Source organism: Hyperolius riggenbachi, chromosome 7 (genome assembly GCF_040937935.1).
Source record: "Hyperolius riggenbachi isolate aHypRig1 chromosome 7, aHypRig1.pri, whole genome shotgun sequence".
Lineage (NCBI taxonomy): Eukaryota > Metazoa > Chordata > Amphibia > Anura > Hyperoliidae > Hyperolius > Hyperolius riggenbachi.
The window spans coordinates 44,516,047-44,539,105 of NC_090652.1; the positions used below are offsets into that span (position 1 = coordinate 44,516,047).

Sequence of the window (23,059 nt, forward strand, 5' to 3'; positions counted from 1 at the left end):
CTGTGACATTTACTGCTGTGCCGGTGACCTGCCGTGCAATGCCCCCACGTGTCACCTAACCGCCTGGTGCGAGCTACATCCACGCACTATTTCCTGTGAGTCTCCCCTCCCACCTCCATTACGTATGCGGCCAATCAGGAGCGGGAACGGGGATACAAGGCAGCGCCGCAGTTGCTATGGCGACCAGAGACGCTGCGGGGACCTCCGTCCCGCAGTGTTTCTGGTCGCCATAGCAACGCTGACGCCTTCTCGCTGCCTTCTATCCTCGAATCCGATCCTCCTCCTGATTGGCCACATATGTAATGGAGGTGGGAGGAGAGACTCACTAGCAGGAAATAGTGCGTGGATGTAGCTCGCACCAGGCGGTTAGGTGACACGTGGGGGGCATTGCACGGCAGGTCACCGGCACAGCAGTAAAGGTCACAGAATCCCTTGGCCTCTCCTCTCCTCCTGCGGGCAGGCGGCGAACCTATACAATAGCGCTGGCGGTGAGTGTGCACATTGTGTCTGTGAGGCATGGGGCAGAGCACACCTGGCTGGTGGCAGAAGTAAAATTTAAAATATTATAATCTACTAAGACTTGATTGATCAACCACTGTTCACTGACCAAATAGGATACCAGAGCCAAACGACTCTGGTTAAATAGGCATATGTTGTGGTAATGGTAGGGTGGTATAAGCAAATACCACTTTCTTTTCCTGTCCCTCACTTGCTGTTCTCCTGCAATAATCAATGTTCTTTTGGGCAACTCACAGGACCCGGACATACTGTGTATGCATAGTATGTCCTTCTCCCCTGTGCATGAATGATGTCATTACACAGAAGCGCTCTCACTCCTGTCCTGCGTGTACTCTCACTGCAGTGTAGCGCGGGTAGCGAGCGTACTCCTGTATAGTGACATCATTCGGCGCGGGCACAGGGGAGGAGGACATACTGTGCATACACAGTACAGTATGACCGGGTTCTAGGTTACGTGGGTCGCCCAAAGAATATCGACTATTGCGGGAGAACAGTGCTTTGCTTATTTGTCATCACGTACTTAAGCGCCGTCATCTTCCAAAAAATGACTGCGAATGTGTCATATACTGCTGCTCCATAGTATTTTCAACATCTGGGGGGGGGGGGGGGTGCAATTTTGATGCTTGCCATAGGCGCTGTTATCCCTAGATACGCCTCTGCCCGACGCCACTCGCCGCTCAGCCGCCGCATACGCGTCCGTGCAGGACGCTAAGTCCCCGCAGCTCCCGCTGTCCACCCCGCCCACATCTGTCACCCACATGTCACCCACATGTGGGTGACATGTGGGTGACATGTGGGAGAGGCGGGGAGGGCAGCGGAGCCGGCGGGGACTTAGCGTCCTGCAGGGACCCGACAGAGCTCTGAGCTATATAGCTCAGAGCTCTGAGAAGCATCTTTGTATTTGGGCTCCAAGGAGCCCCATTGGTCCTTAGCAGACCAATGGGGTTCCTTCAAATCAGAAGGAACCCCATTGGTCTGCTAAGGACCAATGGGGCTCCTTGGAGCCCAAATACAAAGATGCTTTCGAGAGCTCTGAGCTATAGCTCAGAGCTCTGTCGGGTCCTGCAGCGCAGACGCGGCGGCGGCGGCGGCGGTGAGTGACGTCGGGTGCGGCGTAGTTACAATGTAACAAAGTTGTTATATTGTAATAACTTTGTTACATTGTAACTGATAGAACATTTCCGAGGATATTGCGTGGGATCATTTATTTAAAGGGACAGGTAAGTATTAATGGTTAATTAAGAATATTAAAGGACTTTTTTCGTGGTTATGTTTTTTGTTCAATTAAAATACTTTTTCTATGTGTTTGTGTGTTTATTTACTTTTAACTCTTAAAGGAAATGGGTAAGGGGTACTACAAGTACCTCTATACTCATTTCTCCTGGGAGGGGGGTGGGCATCTGGGGGACCCCTTTTTAAAGGGGACTCCCAGATTCCACCATGAACCCCCCACCCAGGAAATCGCGGCCTCCACCTCCACCGCCCATCGGAGGTGGAGAAGAGCCCCTTGTCCTTGGATTGGACAAGGGCTCGGAGGGGGAGGGGAAAGCTTGGCTGCCCCTCCCCTTCCGAGACCCACCAATCCATGGACCATGCGGGCTGGTATAGTCAGGGTGCGGAGCCCCACGCGGCCGGTGCTCCGCATTCTGGCTATCCCAGCCTGCATGGGGGACAAGGGGTTAAAGAGGTCTGGGAGGGGGGACCCCACGTCGTTTTTTTTTTATATTTCCCACACTCAGAACGAAGTAAGTAAAACTCTTCCCACTTGGGGGAATCTATGAAAATAATACACTATTGTTACCTGTGCAAAAAAAACTGACATTTTCCGCATTTAAAAGACATTTTTGCCCTTGAAACTTAAAAATCGATTTTCTCAAAAACTATAAGGTGTTTTTGAAAAAAAAAATTTCCTCTTATTCCCACTGATCCCCTTAATATACCCTAGGAATTTGGTGTTCCTAAACTTTAAGCAGGCTTTGCTATTAACCGTTAAAGTCGGCGGGTTTTTAAATGTATACATTTTTACTTTGAAACTTTAACATCGATTTTCTCAAAAACTATAAGGTCTTTTTGAAAAAAAAATGTTTCCTCTTATTCCTCCTGATCTCCTTAATATATTCTCCAAATTTGAGGCTCTTAGCATTTAAGGGGGCTTTGCTATTAACCCTTAAAGTCGGCGGCTTTTTTATATTATACGGAGCGTTACGGTTTAACGCGAAATTACGGTAGCGTTTAATGCGAAATTACGGCATGAACGAAACGCGAAATTTCGCGTTGAAAATTACGCTTACGGTATTTTCAATTACGATTTTAATGGCAATTTCGCTACGCTAATTTCGCATCGTAATCGCAAATTTCGCATGCGTAATTATAGTAATGCGAAATTACGAAAATTTCAGCTCAACTCTAATCTTTTCACTGTATTTGTGATTTAGCTTACTAAAGCATATCTGTCTGTGTGGGTGACACTGCATAGAGCCCACAGACAGTTGCCAGCCGGGCCAGCTGGGATTTGAAGTCCCACACTGTATTACCATACCATTGCATATCATTTCACTGTATTTGTGAATTAACTTACTAAAGCATAGCTGTCTTTGTGGGTGACACTGCATAGAGCTCACAAACAGTTGGCAGCCAGGCCAGCTGGGATGTGTAGTCCCACACTGTATTACCATACCATTGCATATCTTTTCACTGTATTTGTGAATTAACTTACTAAAGCATAGCTGTCTTTGTGGGTGACATTGCATGCATAGAGCCCACAGACAGTTGCCAGCCAGGACAGCTAGAATTTGTGTCCTACACTGTATTACCATACCATTTCATATCTTTTCACTGTATGTTTGATTTAACTTACTAAAACATAGCTGTCTTTGTGGGTGACACTGAATCTCTCTCTGTGTGTTAAAGTACACCGCCCAGTGATACACACACACACACACACGCGCACACACACAGCTGCTGTGTATTTGACACTGATTGTGTGCCTCTTTGTGATTACACACACTGTCTACCACTATTGAATATTGTTAGTAGTACTGCATACCCCCAATATGGGAAAAATAACAGGCAGAGGCAGCCCCCCCTCACAGGTATTTTAGAGGCTGTGCTGGCGTGATTTTGTGCGGCCCTCGACCAAAGTACAGTGCTCAGAAGGCACGTACCCACCTCAACCCCCAAAATTCTGAGGACATGGTTGAGTGGCTTAAACAGCGCACCACATCTTCTACAGCTTTCGCTCCAAACCTCCATGACACACTGTCCTCCTCCTGATCAGCTTCTGGTTTCCCACAAAAACGTAACACTACTACCACTAGCAACCCCGCTGCTCCACTTGATGTGTCAGTGGAGTTATTCACACATGATGATGCCTTTAGTGATACACTTGGGGTCATCCAGCCAACACGCCCTTCAACGCCTGCTGTTGCCAGCACCCGAATGCCGACATTCCAAAGCTCACCAGTGTGGCTTTTTTTGTTTGTGTGCCTCTGATACCAGCAATGCCATCAGCAACCTCTGACAAAAGAAGAGTTGTGGGAAGCCCAACACCCAACTAGGGACAACTGTTTTGCAAAGGCACCTGATCGCAAAACACAAACACCAATAGTATGCACACATGAATAAAAGTAGTACACCAATATTAAAAACTATTTGTAGCAAGGTTATTTTGTGGGCAATGGGCAAAAAATGATGCCCGTTGTTGCCACACTTAAAGAAAATGAGCTTATCACACAGCTCATGGTGAAGGAACTGCCCAGACAGAGCAAAAAAATGATCATAAAAAAATAGACTTAAGCTTTAACAATTTTTTTTATTGATTTTGTATTTTAGTACTTATAAATAAAAAATTGTAGCAATTTAACAGTCAACCTTTGTAGACGGTCAGGGCTGAGGTGAGGTTTGCTGTGTTCTTTACACATATGTAGTGAGTGAGAATGCCACATCCTTGCCTGAGATGGTGGGAGAACAGCCGGGTGCTCACCAAGTTGGGTGGAGCACCCAGCTAAAAGAGCCTTGGGAGAGCACTGCTCATGGTGAAGGAACTGCCCAGACAGAGCAGAAAAATTATAATAAAAAAAATAGACTTAAGTTTTAACAATTTTTTTTTATTAAATTAGTATTTTAGTACTTATAAATAATAAAAAAGTAGCAATTTAACAGTCAACCTTTGTAGATGGTCAGGGCTGAGGTGAGGTTTGCTGTGTTCTTTACACATATGTAGTGAGTGGGAATGCCACATCCTTGCCTGAGATGGTGGGAGAGCAGAAAAATTATCATTGTAACTAGAATTATTCTTTAACTTTTTACTTTTTTTTATGAATAAATTTGTATTTCTTACTTTGTTATAAATAACAAATCTATCCATAACCATAAATAACTTTCAAAATATTTTTTTCAATAACCTACGTTTCCCTGAAACTTATCAAAACCTATACTACACTTGATCTCAGCCAAAAAAGTTGAGAAGCGTTCCATTGCTTGCAAGTCTCCACTGCGTGGCTCTGCATTAGAGTTGGGTGACACCACCCCCACCACAAATGGCAAGCAGGCCTTCTGCTGCCAGCCTGACACCTGCTGACTTTGTTTATTTATTTATTTATTTTTAATTATCAATTAGAATTATTTCATTGCTTTGAAATTTTTAATTTTTTATGCATAAATTTATATTTCTTACTCTGAAACTTATCAACACAGATACTACAACCTCAGAAGGAACAGGTGTTTGTACAGAGCACAAGTTCTTTATGGCACCGCACAGGTCAGCTCGCGTCGGCAGGTAATAGCTCTGGAATTACCACAGTTATCAAAGTAAAATATCAGGAAAAGAACCAGTGTAGAATTCGATAAATAACTCTTCAATTTTCAATCAATCAAAAAAACCCGTATTTTTTAAATTTTCATCTTCATGGCCTGCACTCTCGCCAACATGCACACGAGCACGGCCATCACTACACAAACATTGCTGCCCAGAGGCCTGGCATTTTATGTCTTGGGAGTGTCAACTAATGACAACCCTTTGCAGCTGTTTGTGGCGGTGCATTAAACCGTGAGTTTGGTCTGTCAGTGTGAAGCAGTACACTACTTACACTACCTGCTGATCCCTGTATACACACGCAAGATGTTTTAAAGCACTTTATGCCTCCAATTTAGCATGCAATGTGATTTCTGCCCTTTAGGTATTATAACCCTGCTCTGCGTCAAATCCATAATTTTCCCCGGGACTTTTGTGTATCCCACTCCGCCATGCCCCCCTCCAGGTGTTAGACCCCTTGAAACATCTTTTCCATCACTTTTGTGGCCAGAAACAGTGTTTGTAGTTTTTAAAGTTCGCCTGCCCATTGAAGTCTATTGCGGTTCACCGAGTTCCCGCAAATTCAGATTTTTAAGGAAGTTCTTGTCCGCGGTATGCGGACCCAAAATCTGAGGTTCGAGCCATCTATAGTGGTGTGACCTGTCAGGACTATTGCAGTGTGATTTTATATTGCACTGCATCAAGTGTGAAAGTAGCCTTGTAGGAAATAAGTGTATTTTTTTCGTTACTATTATTTTTGCATCAATTTTAGTCAGATGATTGTAAAACATTAGCTATTACTAGCTGATATATACCAGTCATAATTGTAATTCTGTGCTGCTTCAACACCATTATTATAATCATTGCAACTCCATGATGTAGGATTTTGCATGGAGCCTGAGACCAAGAGAAGGGACACTGACAATTATTTTGTTTCTTCCATTTGTGAATTATCGTACCAACTATTGTCACCTTCACACCAAGCTGCTTGGCGATAGTCTTGTAGGCCAGTCCAACATTGTGCAGGTTTACAATCTTGTCTGAGACGTCCTTGGGCAGCTCTTTGGTCTTACGGACCCTTCACAATGGAATCACTTTTCTGAGAGTTTTGTTATTGATTAGCATTTTTTTTAAAATTGCTCCCGTTCACTTTCATAAAAAAAATCGAGGAAAAAATCGCAGCGATTTTCATGTACTCGACTGCAAAATCGCAGCATTTGTTCTGTGATTTTTACCGTGATTTTAATGAAAGTGAATGGGAGCAATTTTAAAAAAATGCTAACCAATCGCAAAACGATTATAAAGGCATTTCTAGTGTGAATGATGTCTCAATGAATGGGCCCTCAGTAAAGGTGACTAGTTTGGATTTTGGCAGTAAAGTCTGATTACAAGTGTGGACAGGGGTCTTTTATACAGGTCCTGTACCAAGCTGGGATTAAGAGCACTCCCTAAAAAAAAATAGCAAAATAAAAAATGAAAGTCCACTCAGTCTGTCTGGCAGATAATATGTAAAGAAATAATAAGTAGATAGGAGGTACCCAGTATAGGATAATAAAAAAAAAGAAAGAAAAAACTGATTACAAAGGAGGTAGATGGTAGCTTACCTCTATGCATGACACAAATCAGTGGATACCAAACTTTGTTGATGTCGAACAGAAAGGAATCTTCGGAGAATGGCTCTTCTCTACATGCGCACATAACGGTTGCTTATCTGGGAACACTGTTTTTTGAATATTAATTTCTACTATTCTTACTCTGCCTTTTTACATTATATAATACACACTACATTGAACTCCTGGTGTCCTTGTGTTTTATTGATTTTTTTTCTAAGGGGATTCCTAGTTCTCTCAAGGCCCCCTTTTCCTGTCATTTAACCCCTAGCCAACCTCTCCATGCCGATTGGTGTGAACGCGGCGGCAGCCCCAGGACCACTTCATGCCAATTGGTGTGAATACCTGGGGTGGGGTTTTGCAGGAAATCGCGTGCGCCAATGCGCGTGCATGTCCGCATGAATGACGGTGTCTCCCAGCTAGGAGACTGTTAGATGGCAAAACCGCCGTCTATTTACTCTATACAGCTCTGCGATCTATGGCTGGAGATAGCCATGTGATATGGCTGTCCTTCTGGGCAGCAGGGAAGCAATCCGCTGTCACAGGCTGAAGCCGATGACAGCCGATCGCGCTGATGGGCTGGCAGGGGTAGAGAGGGTAAAAAAAAAAATGCACAAATTTATTTAAAAATAAAAGAAATATTTATAGAAAAATAAACAAAGCAGCAGCCCTTAAAGGAAACATTGCAGCCGACTGTCCCACACTGATCTCTCTGCCGCCGTCCCGGGCTCCCTGCATGGTGCAGAGGCTGACCTCGAGGTCGTCCTTACTGCACCTGAGTGAAGCGCCGCTGTCAATCAAGGCGCAGAACTGCTGTGCAGGCGCAGTACACTGCGGACAATGTGGCCATGATTGACAGTGTCCCTTCACGCAGGCGCAGTAAGGACGACCTCGAAGTCAGCGCGGATGCGGAGAGAGGGAGCCCGGGACGGTGGCGGAGAGATCGAAGTGATCAGCGTGGGACAGTCGGCTGAAAGGGGCTGGAGAAAGCCCCAGGTGAGTAAAGCTGAATTTAAGTTTCTTAGCCTGGTGTTTCCTTTAAATGTGCAGTGTCCTTAATTGTAAAAAATAACCTGGTCATTAGGGGGTTTTAAGACCGTGGTCCTCAAGGGGTTAAAGGGACCTTGGCTCAAAATAGAAAGCCAGCAGATGCACACAACAACACCTAAAAAAAAAAAAAACTCAAGATTGTTGGTGCCACGTGTTTGCAGATGTGGGAGTGAGACATTCAGCCTGCAGCAAGGTCAGTCTTATTGAGAAGTCCCTACACTAACTGTGGATGCAATCGCATCCTACTCATACAGTACAATGAGTGTTTCCACGATTGGACACAACTAATTGGATATAAAGTTTGTGACTGAGCAACTTCAGGTAAATGTTCTATTATTTTTTATTTTTTTTATCCAGTTGAATATGTGTATAGTTGAGGATTGTTTATATGATAATTTATTTATGTGGTGCTAACATCAGGGTTGCTCAGCAGGACCACGAATGCGAAGTTTCCCCGAAAAATTTGGGTGTTTTTTAGGTTTGCCGCATGCGAACCCGAACCCGAATGCTGCGATTCCGAGCCGAACCCGAATACGAAGCATGCCGAATGCACGCGCTGGAATTCGGCAGGATGGAGCTGTGGGTTTGGTTTCGGCTTCGGGATTCCGGGATGATGTGATTGGGCCAATCAGAAGTCCTCCTGCCGAGGAGCTGGCAACCCTAGCAACCAATCAGAGGAGGGGAGCCTGGCCCTCCCCTCCTCTATATAAGGCGGCGGCCATGTTGCGGAGCCACGCACTTGTGTGACTGCTGCTGGTACTGAGAGATTCTCCGGTGCTGTGCTGTGTCTGAGCAAGTGCTTTTCACTGCTAAACCTAGCGTTTTGCTTCCTAAACACCTCCTAAACACATTTATTGTTGTCTTATATAGTTAGCTAGTATTTTGATTGTTTTTAGTCAGCTAGTGTATAGTGTATACTGTGCTAGGCTAGTGTTAGTCTGTGAGCAGGCTAGGCCTGCTAGCCTAGGTAGCCTTAGCCTACTACTAGCTTAGGTAGGTTAGGGATTTTAGTTAGTTGTGTACTAGTAGTACTAGTTTAGTTAATTATTACTGCTGTAGTCTGTTACTTTATTAGTTTCAGTACTGTGTTAGTTAGTTACTGACTGTGAGTGACAGGTCACCACCAGCATCCATTGTGAGTGACCTGATCTGTGACTGTCTCACCTCACCTGCCCGAGCCTATTGATTGATTGCGTCTGACCGTGTGTGACCATTATTAATTGTCACCGATTGTCTGCCGCACGATTTACTTGTAGCGTAGTACGCTCGGTGTTTCTTAGTTACCTGCGTGTGTGCATACTACTAGTGTCTACTACTATACTACTAGTCTACTAGTACCCGTTCACTAATTTTTTTTTCAATTTTACTGTGTGATTTTATTCTCATCTGTAGTGTGTGTAATAAATAAGAGTTACAACACATACAGGCCACCACACCAGCATCCGTTGTGAGTGACCTGTGACTGTCTGTCACCTCACCTGCCCGAGCCTATTGATTGATTGCATCTGACCGCGCGTGACCGTTATTAATTGTCACCGATTGTCTGCCGCACGACTTACTTGTAGCGTAGTACGCTAGGTATTTCTTAGTTACCTGCGTGTGTGCATACTTCTAGTGTCTACTACTATACTACTAGCCTACTAGTCTAGTACCCATTCACTAATTTTTTTTTCAATTTTACTGTGTGATTTTATTATCATCTGTAGTGTGTGTAATAAATAAGAGTTACTTACAACACATACAGGCCACCACACCAGCATCCGTTGTGAGTGACCTGTGACTGTCTGTCACCTCACCTGCCCAAGCCTATTGATTGATTGCGTCTGACCGTGTGTGACCGTTATTAATTGTCACCGATTGTCTGCCGCACGACTTACTTGTAGCGTAGTACGCTCAGTGTTTCTTAGTTACCTGCGTGCGTGCATACTACTAGTGTCTACTACTGTACTACTAGTCACCACCAAGTCACCACCAACACAGACTTTATTAAAGTTTACACCCTTTCCCGCCCTCTTCTACTTATTTTTTTTTACTGTATTTGTATAGTGCACTATGACTGGCAGAGGTAGAGGTAGAGGGCGAGGCACCACCAGGAGAGGAAGCGCCATTGCAGGAGCCACTGCCAGCAGCAGCAGGTCTGGGACTGGTGCGCCGCCAGCCACTGACCACAGGGAGGAGGGAGCAGAGGCGCAACAGCAGCGTGTTACCTACCTGGGGATGGAGGAGCTGTTAGAAGCGGCGCTGAAAATTGTGCGCACTTTCCGCCGCTCAGCAGCTGCCGCAGCAAAACTGGCAGACATCCAGCAGCAGGAGGGCCTGCCATGACACCGCCTTATCATAGATGTGCCAACTCGCTGGAACTCGCACCCTGGCGATGTTGGAGCGGCTGGTTGAGCAGAGAAGGGCTGTCAACCGGTACATCTATGATGCCACTGTCGCCGGCACCGGCAGCAGAAGCAGCACCACACTCCAGCTCCTCACCAACGCGCAATGGGGGCAGATGCAGCAGGTCTGCTTGGTGTTGGCTCCCTTCCTGCAGGGAACCAACCTGGTGAGTGAACAACGGGCATCCCTCTGCCAGTGGGTGCCCTTTGTTTGTGGTGGATTTGGGAGAGGAGGCCCTGAAGCAGCTGGAACAGCAGCCGCCTGTGCAGTCCACTGCTCCGCAGGTATTTGAGTCCCTGGAGGAGGAGGAGGAGTTGGAGGTGCTGGACGTTGCTGCTGGGGGGGAACATCGGAGCGCAACAGCAGTGGTGCGAGGCTGGAGAGAGGAGGAAGAGTCTCAGGGGCAAGAGGAGGAGGAGGACGAGGACGCTGACCCTGATGTCTCTGTTAGACGGTCCACCCTGTTCCCCATGGCAGCACACAAGCTGCGCTGCCTGCGCACAGACCCCAGGGTCAAGCGGATGCAAGCGAGGGAGGACGCCTGCATCAGCATGATCCTGGACCCACGGCTGAGGGGGAGGTGGGATCAGTTTCTGCCTGCCAGAGATCGTGAGCAGCGAGCAAGGGAGTTGCAGGAGATCCTTGTTCGGTGAATGGAGGAAGCCTTCCCCCCGCCTTCCACTCCCTCTGTCCCTGTCCAGCAGCCAGCAGCACAGCAGCAGGTGCCTGCGGCCAGCAGCAGCATCAGGCGCCCAGGAGACCTTCTGTCATTGACGCGGGCGTTCTACATGAAGGTACAGCAGCCGAGAGAGGAGGTGCGGGCAGCAGCCACCTTCGGTGAGAGTCACAGCCAGCGCATGATCCGGATGGTGGCCGACTACATGGGGTCCTTCAGTGGGCTTGACACCGGCAGCGAAGAGCCTGTGGACCCCATGGAGTACTGGGTGGAGCGCTTGCACATCTGGAGGGAGCTTGCGCAGTACGCCCTGGAGGTATTGTCTTGCCCCCCATCCAGCGTGCTGTCTGAGAGGTGCTTCAGTGCGGCCGGTGGCGTGGTCACCGAGAAGTGCTCTCGTCTGTCCACAGAGGGCGTGGACAGACTGACATTTTTAAAGATTAACCAGGCCTGGATAGAAGGCACGTTCCTGGCACCTGTTGTCGGCGAAAGGAGGACATGAGGTGCCGGCCTGGGAATTACAATACATTGCCTGCTGCCTGCCATACGTGACGACTCCTCCTCCTCCTGCTGGCCTGCTGCATTGATTTACCTATGAATTTATTTATGTATTTATTTATTTATTGTATTTCTACCGGACTCCTGATCCTCCTGCTGCAGGCCTGCTGCATTGATTTACCTATGAATTTATTTATTTATTGTATTTCTACCGGACTCCTGCTGCTGCTGCTGCTGCAGGCCTGCTGCATTGATTTACCTATGAATTTATTTATGTATTTATTTATTTATTGTATTTCTACCGGACTCCTCCTCCTCCTGCTGCAGGCCTGCTGCATTGATTTACCTATGAATTTATTTATTTATTTATTGTATTTCTACCGGACTCCTGCTGCTGCTGGCCTGCTGCATTGATTTACCCATGAATTTATTTATGTATTTATTTATTTATTGTATTTCTACCTGACTCCTGCTGCTGCTGCTGCTGGCCTGCTGCATTGATTTACCTATGAATTTATTTATGTATTTATTTATTTATTGTATTTCTACCGGACTCCTGCTTCTGCTGCTGCTGGCCTGCTGCATTGATTTACCTATGAGTTTATTTATGTATTTATTTATTTATTTATTTTATTTCTACCGGACTCCTCCTCCTCCTGCTGCAGGCCTGCTGCATTGATTTACCTATGAATTTATTTATGTATTTATTTATTTATTATATTTCTACCGGACTCCTGCTTCTGCTGCTGCTGGCCTGCTGCATTGATTTACCTATGAATTTATTTATGTATTTATTTATTTATTGTATTTCTACCGGACTCCTGCTTCTGCTGCTGCTGGCCTGCTGCATTGATTTACCTATGCATTTATTTATGTATTTATTTATTTATTGTATTTCTACCGGACTCCTCCTCCTCCTGCTGGCCTGCTGCATTGATTTACCTATGAATTTATTTATGTATTTATTGTATTTCTAAAGCGGCAACATATTACACTGCGCTCATTTTCATCCTGCTGCTGTCAGTGGTCCCACCACCAGGGTGCTCACTATGCATTGCCTGCTGTCAGTGCCACACGTCACTCCACCTCCTCCTGCTGCTGTTGTATTTATCCTGCTGCTGTCAGTGGTCCCACCGCCAGGGTCCACACTATGCATTTCCTGCTGCCAGTGCCACACGTCACTCCACCTCCTCCTGCTGCTGTTGTATTTATCCTGCTGCTGTCAGTGGTCCCACCACCAGGGTCCACACTATGCATTGCCTGCTGTCAGTGCCACACGTCACTCCTCCTCCTGCTGCTGTTGTATTTATCCTGCTGCTGTCAGAGTTCCCACCGCCATGGTCCACACTATGCATTGCCTGCTGTCAGTGCCACACGTCACTCCACCTCCTGCTGCTGTTGTATTTATCCTGCTGCTGTCAGAGGTCCCACCGCCAGGGTCCACACTATGCATTGCCTGCTGTCAGTGCCACACGTCACTCCACCTCCTGCTGCTGTTGTATTTATCCTGCTGCTGTCAGAGGTCCCACCGCCAGGGTCCACACTATGCATTGCCTGCTGTCTGTGCCACACGTCACTCCACCTCCTGCTGCTGTTGTATTTATCCTGCTGCTGTCAGTGGTCCCACCACCAGGGTCCACACTATGCATTGCCTGCTGCCAGTGCCACACGTCACTCCACCTCCTCCTACTGCTGCTGTTGTATTTATCCTGTTGCTGTCAGAGGTCCCACCACCATGGTCCACACTATGCATTGCCTGCTGTCAGTGCCATACGTCACTCCACCTCCTGCTGCTGTTGTATTTATCCTGCTGCTGTCAGAGGTCCCACCGCCAGGGTCCACACTATGCATTGCCTGCTGTCAGTGCCACACGTCACTCCTCCTCCTGCTGCTGTTATATTTATCCTGCTGCTGTCAGTGGTCCCACCACCAGGGTCCACACTATGCATTTCCTGCTGTCAGTGCCACATGTCACTCCTCCTCCTGCTGCTGTTGTATTTATCCTGCTGCTGTCAGAGGTCCCACCGCCAGGGTCCACACTATGCATTGCCTGTTGTCAGTGCCACACGTCACTCCACCTCCTGCTGCTGTTGTATTTATCCTGCTGCTGTCAGTGGTCCCACCACCAGGGTCCACACTATGCATTGCCTGCTGTCAGTGCCACACGTCACTCCACCTCCTCCTGCTGCTGTTGTATTTACCCTGCTGCTGTCAGAGGTCCCACCGCCAGGGTCCACACTATGCATTGCCTGCTGCCAGTGCCACACGTCACTCCACCTCCTCCTGCTGCTGCTGTTGTATTTATCCTACTGCTGTCAGAGGTCCCACCGCCAGAGTCCACACTATGCATTGCCTGCTGTCAGTGCCACACGTCACTCCACCTCCTCCTGCTGCTGTTGTATTTATCCTGCTGCTGTCAGAGGTCCCACCGCCAGGGTCCACACTATGCATTGCCTGCTGCCAGTGCCACATGTCACGTTTTCAGTTTTGTTTTTTTAAGTACACCTATTTCAATGTGAATTCACTTTAAAAGAAACACACAAAAAAACCCCGAATTCACGAATACGAATTTTTAACGAATTTTAGGCGTAACCTCGAACCGAATATGAACTCGAATCGAATTTCGTGGTCGAAGGCGAATTCGAATTCGAATGTCATGCGGACCTGAATTCGAATGTACCCGAACCGAATTTTGGTACATCTGAGCATGCCTGGCTAACATCTTTTTAAGCGCTGTACATAGTACAAAACAGAAAATAGTTGGTGAGTACATACATAAGTAATTCAACAAACTGTGCAATCAGGGCATCCAGAAACACATGTAGTCACGAGTTACTCGTATTCACGAGCCATTTTTGGCGATCACAAGGTCGTAACTGGCATTCGTGATTGGCTCTCGATTACAAATGCACTCGTGATTACACTCGTTACCCGACTTGTCATCACAAGTTACGCGTGTTCACTAGTTGGTATTCATGATTTTAGTGGTTAATAGCAAAGCCCCCTTACATGCTTAAAACACCAAATTTGCCAGATATGTTAAGAAGAACAGTGGGAACAAGAGGGACATTTTTTTTTTTTCAAAAAAACCTTATAGTATTTGACAAAATCGATTTTAAAGTTTCTAAGGAAAAAAAGTATACATTTAAATGTGGTAAATACATTAACTGTAATTTACCACATTTAAAGAGACACTGAATAAAAAAAATATGATATAATGAATTGGTTGTGTACTATGAATAATTACTAGAAGATTAGCAGCAAGGAAAATATTCTCATATTTTTATTTTCAGGTATATAGTGTTTTTTCTAACATTGCATCATTCTCTAATATGTGCAGATTACACAACACTCAGCATTAAAAATGATTCTTTCAGCGCAGTCTGTGAACTAATGACCTCTCCTCTGGCAGAGAAAAAGAAAACAGTTGAGATAATAAAGGTCAGAAGACAGCCCTCTCCATGACTTTGAAAGTAGTAGAGCTTAATGGCTTTTTTGCATAGAGATAACAACTGGAGTTTCTTAACTCTTCCTGTACTGGAAACAATTAGACTGATGTATCTGATCTTAATGTTTTATTTCTTAGCTGTACTACACATACAAATCATAATATCATCATTTTTTTTCGCTTTAGTGTCTCTTTAAATGTATACTTTTTCTCCTTTGAACCTTTAAAATCGATTTTCTCAAAAACTACAAGGTCTTTTCTGAAAAAAATAAAATCCTCTTGTTCCCAATGTTCTTCTTAACAATTATCTGGCAAATTTGCCAGATGACTTGTGATTCGTGATTACATGCATTTATTCAACTCACAACCGCACTTGAGTCAGATATCCATTTCTATTTGTGATCGTGATCACGAGTCAACTTGTAAGTGGGTGGAGTCGAATTTGTGATCACTCAAATTCATGATTGGGGGTATCCGAGCATCACTGAACACATGCACAAATACATAAAATTGATGTGTAGTTTAAAAACATCACAAATATTGGTACTTATTTATTTGATGGGAGGTCCCTGCCCTTGCAAACTCACAATCTAGAGGGTAGTGAATTTAAATAGAAACCAAGTCAACTCAAGTTGAGGTATAACTGCTTATATTTTTCAGAATGTGATCCTTCTCCCAAGCTGCGTGCACCAGTACCACTTCCGAGACTCTCAACAGCTAAGGTAAGTCATCATTTAACTACTGCACATCGAGAGGTTGTGTATACCCCAGCAGGTAAGGCTTTTCAGATATGACCTTTCTGAGTTAGCAATGACTTTATCACTATTTAGAAAACCTAAGTGATATCTCAATTATTTCATTTATGAGGGGGCAAATTAGACTGTCTCTGTGCAGTAACCCCCCCCCCCCCCTAATGATTTAATTGTATAAGGATTTTAAAGGGAAAAGAAAAAAATATGCAAAATGTGTTCAACTGGGTGGAAAGTTATGAGTCAGGTGAGCTAGAATGGTTTACTGCCAGTGTACTTCTGGAGAATTCAAGGAGTAAACTCTTCCCCCCCCCCCCCCCCCCCAAAAAAAAGGCTATTTTCCAAACTCTAGTCCTGATATACTGACTAAAATGTTAGAGACCACAACTCATATGCAGTTTAAGCATCAGAAAGTGATATAGTTTTTGGGTGTTTTTTTTTTTTTTTTTTAGTAGTGTAAATAACTAGTGATAAGCATGAATTTCACACAAACACAATTTTTCATTGTAATTTGCAATTACACGCACATTTTCTGAAAAAAATGGCATTAAAGCGCATCTGAATTCAGAACTTCCTCTCTGCTCTAAGGGCTCGTTTCCACTAGTGCGGCGTGCGTCTCGCAGACGCACGCCGCACTGAGCGGGTGGGCGGGATCGCAGGTGAATCCCATGAGCCGTGACATGCAAGGCTATGGGATTCGCAGCCTCTGCAGCGAATTCTGCGGGGGGTTCCCGCAAGCGATTTCGCCGCGGCACCGTCATCCCCTATCGCAGAGTTTCCCCATGCGAATCATGTGCGGGGAAACTCTGCAGAATCGCCGGCGAAACCGCCGTAGTGGAAACAGGCCCTTAAGGATACAGCATACTAACCTTAAAAAAAAGTTAGTTTGTAACCTTAATCAGGAACCATCATTTGTGTAATTGTACAAAATTTTGCATTGACTTTAGCACACCAAAATATCATTTTACCAAGTTTAAAAATGTTCCTTTTAATTTTTAAAATCTAATTTCTTAAAAACTATAAGGTCTTATTGACTTCACACAATATCCCTTTACATACATAGCAGTTTTGGTGATGATAGCTAGAGATGTCGCGAACCTCCGATTTTCGGTTCGCGAACCTTCGCAGAAGATTCGGTTCGCGGAAAAGTTCGCGAACCGCAATAGACTTCAATGGGGATGCGAACTTTGAAAAATAGAAAAAATTATGCTGGCCACAAAAGTGATGGAAAAGATGTTTCAAGGGGTCTAACACCTGGAGGGGGGCATGGCGGAGTGGGATACATGCCCAAAGTCCTGGGGAAAAATCTGGATTTGACGCAAAGCAGCGTTTTAAGGGCAGAAATCACATTGAATGCTAAATTGCAGGCCTAAAGTGCTTTCAAACATCTTGCATGTGTATACATCAATCAGGGAGTGTAATTAGAGTTCTGCTTCACACTGACACACCAAACTCACTGTGTAACGCACCGCAAACAGCTGTTTGCGTAGTGACGGCCATGCTGGACTGATGCGCACCGTGGCCAGAGTTTAGGCCGTGGCGGTTTTCAAGCCCATATGGTCGCCGGGCTGTGGTAACTCAGTGATAGAACAACAGTGACTGTCCAGCTGATTTGGTCTGTCCACAATGAAGCAACGACCTTATTATCTTCTTGTATGTAGGTAGGCATAGGTAGGAGTCCCAGTATAGGTAGGTAGGCATAGGTAGGTGCCTCAGTAGTTAGCTAGGCATAGGTAGGAGACCCAGTATAGGTAGGTAGGCATAGGTAGGTGTCCCAGTAGTTAGCTAGGCATAGGTAGGAGTCCCAGTATAGGTAGGTAGGCATAGGTAGGAGTCCCAGTATAGGTAGGTAGGCATAGGTAGGTGCCTCAGTAGTTAGCTAGGCATAGGTAGGAGACCCAGTATAGGTAGGTAGGCATAGGTAGGTGTCCTAGTAGTTAGCTAGGCATGGGTAGGAGACCCAGTATAGGTAGGTAGGCATAGGTAGGTGTCCCAGTAGTTAGCTAGGCATAGGTAGGAGTCCCAGTATAGGTAGGTAGGCATAGGTAGGAGGCCCAGTATAGGTAGGTAGGCATAGGTAGGTCCCCTAGTATAGGTAGGTAGGTAGGTGTCCCCGTATAGGTAAGTAGGTGCCCCAGTAGTTAGGTAGGCATAGGTAGGTGTCCCAGTATAGATAGTTAGGCAGGGGCTGGCTGGCACAGTAATAAAAATTACCAAGGTCCAGCTGCAACAAATAGGGCTGTATAATGTCAGTGTCAGTGAGCAACACACAAAAAAAAACACATCAGGAAAACATTAGCTCTCAAAAGAGCTGTTGAGGGGTGCTATTTTAGCAATAACAATCAGCCAGGAGCAAGCCAAGAGCCTAACTAATCTTTCCCTAGGAGAAAAAAATCTGCAGCAGCTCTCCCTAGTCTGTCTATTTGCAGCAGGCACACGAGTGAGTGTCATGGCCAGCGAGCCTGCCTTATATAAGGTGGGGTGGGGCTCCAGGGCTGAGTGTAGCCGGATTGGCTACAATGTGCCTGCTGACTGCGATGCAGAGGCTCAACGTTGACCCTCATAGTGCATTATGGGGCGAATCGAACTTCCGCAAAAGTTTGCTTGGTCCGAACCCCCAAAGTTCGCCTGGAACCGTTCGCCGGCGAACCGTTCACTACACCTCTAATGATAGCATAATAAGGGATCAAAGTTGGCTCGAAATTCAAAGTTCAGCATAATTATGCTTAATTATAAAAAAAATGCAAATTCAAATGAATTTCAAAATTGTTTTTACAAGTGGATTTAAATGTGAAATTTTTCGGTTTTGCATAAATCTTACTAGCAGATTACGATTATCACTATACATAACTGTCATTAAGATGCATTAATTGCAATACAGCATCAAACTGGTTCTTACAAAGATATTTGCTAATCCCTTGACCTCTTGAGGACCATGAGCTTAAACCCCCCCCTAAAGACCAGGCCATTTTTCACAATTTAGGCCACTGCAGCTTTAAGGCCTTGCTGCAGGGCCGCACAACTCAGCACACAAGTGATCCCCCCTTTTCTCCCCACCAACAGAGCTTTCTGTTGGTTGGGTCTGATCGCCCCCAGATGTTTGTTTATTTTTTGGCAAATATTTATAACATTTTTTTTCTATTAAATTTCCCCATTTACTTACATATTTTTTCTCCCTCCCTCTCTTCCTCCCTCCACCAGCCAATCAGCTCGATCAGCTGTTATAGGCTTCAGCCTATGACAGCGTATCGCTTCCCTGTCGCTTAGGGGGGCAGCCGTGTCACACGGCTGTCCCCAGTACATCGCTGCCAGATCGCAGCACCGTACAGTGATAAAAGACTAACAGTCTAACAGTCTCTGAGTGGCGACTGCTGCTGGGAGACTCCTGCAAACCACGCCCCAAGGACTTTACGCCGATCGGCATTAGGTGGTCCTGGGGCTGGCGCCGCGTGCACGCAGTGACACGGTCATCTAGGGAACCTTAACTGAGAGGCATATGGATGTTACCTGTTAAACAATGCCAGTTGCCTGGCAGTCCTGCTGACTTCTGTAGTAGTGGCTGAATCAAACGCCTGAAACAAGCATGCAGCTAATCCAGTCTGACTTTAGTCAGATCACCTGATTTGCATGCTTGTTCAGGGGCTGTGGCTGAAAGTATTAGATACAAAGGATCAACAGGACATTCAGGCAACTAGTTTTATTTTAAAAGGAAAAATCCATATTCTTCTCAGTTTAGTCTCCCTTTAAGTGTAATATGGTTATTTAAAACACATAACTATGACCTCCCGCCCCCCGATTTAATTCTCACATACTCAGTAGAGATAGCCTGAATTGTTCTGCCGGCGAATAGTTTGTGGCGAAAAACACATGTTCGTGTTTGCCCCCTCAGCTGAACACAATGGGCTTGATTCACAAAGCGGTGCTAACCTACTTAGCACGTCTAAAGTCTTTAGAAGTGCTAACCAGGGTGCTAAGTAGGTTAGCACCGGATTTCTCAATTGATTAACCTACTTAGCACCCTGGTTAGCACGTCTAAAGACTTTAGACGTGCTAAGTAGGTTAGCACCGCTTTGTGAATCAAGCCCATAGTGTTTTCGACCCACCCCCTATACATAATAAAGGTGACAAAAGGTTTTCATTTTTTTTTTTAAGAAAAAAAGTGATAGTGACAAACCAAAAATATTTTTTTCCCTCCTCTAGTGGACTGTTAACCCCTTCCTACCTAATTAACCTCTTATGTCACCTATACTTGGCCTCAAGATTCAGGGACCTTTATAATGGCTGCTGCAATTGCTAAGACAACGGCTTAGTTACCCAACGCTGCACAAATATATCTCTGTGCTGTTGGCTGAAAATGTATCTGTAGAGCATTGGGGTTCTCAAACAGAGCGCCCTGGTGATTGCATCTAATTGCTTCAGACACAAAGACTGGTGATAATAGTACGCTATATGCCAAATTAGAAATGAAATATGACACAAGTGGCATCATTTACTATCCCCCCCCCCCCCCCCTCCAAAATAAATATATGCTTTGAGAACATATTCTAGGTGAATCTTGGATTTTCCGATTGCATCAAGCAAGTGTTGCAGTGTAACAGATTTCCTATGGCCATGCACAGTGCCAGAAATGTCAATGCCAAGCATATTGTGTTTTTAGTGTCACTAATAGTGAACCTCAACTTTCCAGTGATTCCCAAATTCTGTCCTGACTTACCAGTGACCTCAAAATGTATCTTAGCTTTCATGTTACTTGTTATTTTTTATTAACCTTTACAATACAAATATGTGTGTAGCTTGAGTCCCTTGTAGTCTGAATCCTCACCATCTAGAGACTGTAGGCCACCTGCGACTGCTGACATAGACTGGGGTACTGGCAGTGACTCCTGACATTGATGGTGAACTGCTTGTAGAGATTGAGGTCCAACTTATCCTTGCTTTTAAATGTGGGAAACATCTTTCAATCACAAGACAATGGTACAGCAGAGCATATGATTATTAAATAATAACTAGATAGTGTAGTTTGAGGACAAACTTTGTGTTAGATTGCAAATCTAATTATATGTACTACAGTAACCGAGAGTCACAAAGAATGTAAGTATTTAAAGAGACTCCGTAACAAAAATTGCATCCTGTTTTTTATCATCCTACAAGTTCCAAAAGCTATTCTAATGTGTTCTGGCTAACTGCAGCACTTTCTGCTATTACTGTCTCTGTAATAAATCAATGTATCTTTCCCCTGTCAGACTTGTCGGCCTGTGTCTGGAAGGCTGCCAAGTTCTTCAGTGTTGTGGTTCTGCTATAAACTCACCCTTCCAGGCCCCTCTCTGCATACTGTTTGTGTGTTATTTAGATTAGAGCAGCTTCTCTCTTCTCTCTTATTTTTTACAAGCTGGATAAATCGTCCTCTGAGCTGGCTGGGCTTTTACATACTGAGGAATTACAAACAAGGGCAAAGCTGTTTGCAGGAAGAAAAGAGCAGCCTGAAACTTCAGTGCATGGGGGAAAGAAACACACAAATGATCTCTTGAGATTCAAAAGGAATGCTGTATACAGCCTGCTTGTGTTTGGATGTATTTTTCTATGTGTGGACATACTGTACATCAAGCTACTTCCTGTTTTGGTGGCCATTTTGTTTGTTTACAAACAAACTTTTAAAAACTGTTTTTAACTACTTTTAATGCGGCGAGGAGCGGCGAAATTGTGACAGAGGGTAATAGGAGATGTCCCCTAACGCACTGGTATGTTTACTTTTGAGCGATTTTAACAATACAGATTCTCTTTAAAGTCTTGAAACCCTGCCATCAAATGTGAGAATTTAAGCAGTTAAAAGAAGGCAAAAAGCGATTAGAAGAGTTAGATATTTACCTCAGTAGCTAGAAGCCTCTAGATGGTTCAGAGTCTTCCCCGATCCTTGTTGAACACCCCATTCTTGTGGCTGTACTTCAAGCCATGGATGAGTGTGTCCAGACTGGAAACAGATGAGTGTGGTCAGTACATACCCATTAGAATGAAGCCGGCTTTTTCTTCAATGCACAAGGGCTTTGTTCTACTAGTCATATGTAGACCTTGGGTATTGCCAGACTGAATGCGCTAGTCCTCAGCCATGCACACTTGCACAGCTAGAAATCTGTTTGGCTCATGCTGATTCACATTGGGATAGAGAGATCCTGCACTGGATTGGTCGTTTGTAGAAGGATTTGGGAAGAATCTGGCCATCCATTGCTAAGGTAGTTGTCTAACTTTTTTGTTTACTTCAGGTGTACATTAAATTTGCCCATTGAAGTCAATGGAAACATTTTATTAGCTGTTGGTGGCTCCACCCAATTTCCCAAAGTTTGTAAAGTTTGTGTACTCTGGCATGAAAAGTGTGATAACGGCAGTTGTTTACATTTTTCCAGTTGAACTTCAATAGGTGAAATAGGCTGTAGGTTAAAAAAAAAGTTTGAACCCCACTCACTTAGTCACCAACTGTGCCAAGTTTGGAGACTGTGGCTTTAATACTCTTAGAATTGCAGCAGTTTAAATTTCTGAACTGAAATTCAACTGATAAAATCTGATTGAACGTTGACTCCCACTACTTTTTCTAGCCTTAAAGCTATCAAATGATCAGCTGTGTAGAGTTTGTGAAGCCAGGCATTTCACTTATAATAACTAGTGTTGAATGAATACCTCTGTGTTCGGTTCACTGGTCATTCGATAAAACAGGTCCATGTTATTTGGGTTGGTGAAACCAGATTTTTTTTTTGATTTTGCATTGAAATCAAGATTTCAGATTAGAACTAGATAGCAAAGCCCCCATATGAGATACAATCACTAAATTTGCTATGTGTGTCAAAGAGAACAGTGGGAACAAGGGGGAAAAAGTAACCCCTGAGAGGAGGATCCCCATTGGCGTAGGAGAGATATCGGCGTCAGAGACTTGGGCACAGGATACAGCCAGTATATGGCTGATCCTGCTGCTGCACAAGTTCCCGGCCGTGTTAAATACTATTCCCCCTCCAGGCCACCATGGATGGTGGGGAAATGTAACTTCAGCTCTGTCTTCTGTCGACGCTGAAGTTACTCCCTGTGCGCTGCTACTCCCTGTGCGCTGCTATAGCCTTAATTCCTATTACGGCCTTTGGTAGCGCCGGCTGCGCCCAAGTCTCCAGCGCTGGATTCACCATGTTCGTCTCCACTGGTTTATTAAAGGAACAATGGAGAGCTCCAGCGTCACATTTAAAGATGCTTTTTTGGACCTTGCTATACCTTAGTACAGGAAGTGCAGGAGGCAGGAATCAATGTGTGTGGCATGTGCACAAGTTCATCATGGTACCTAACCACTACTTTTGC

At 45.0% G+C, this 23,059-nt stretch overlaps 1 protein-coding gene across 1 annotated transcript in view; it reads left to right on the top strand.

Moving 5' to 3' along the window:
* The window catches only part of LOC137525996 (interferon-induced very large GTPase 1-like), a 68,763-nt gene that overhangs the window by 36,626 nt on the left and 9,078 nt on the right, over positions 1-23,059 (top strand). Inside the window, exons 6-8 of the mRNA XM_068247206.1 lie at positions 5,215-5,296; positions 7,796-7,917; positions 15,639-15,700. Coding sequence (XP_068103307.1) covers positions 5,215-5,296; positions 7,796-7,917; positions 15,639-15,700 — 266 coding nt within the window. The remainder of the gene's footprint in view (positions 1-5,214; positions 5,297-7,795; positions 7,918-15,638; positions 15,701-23,059) is intronic.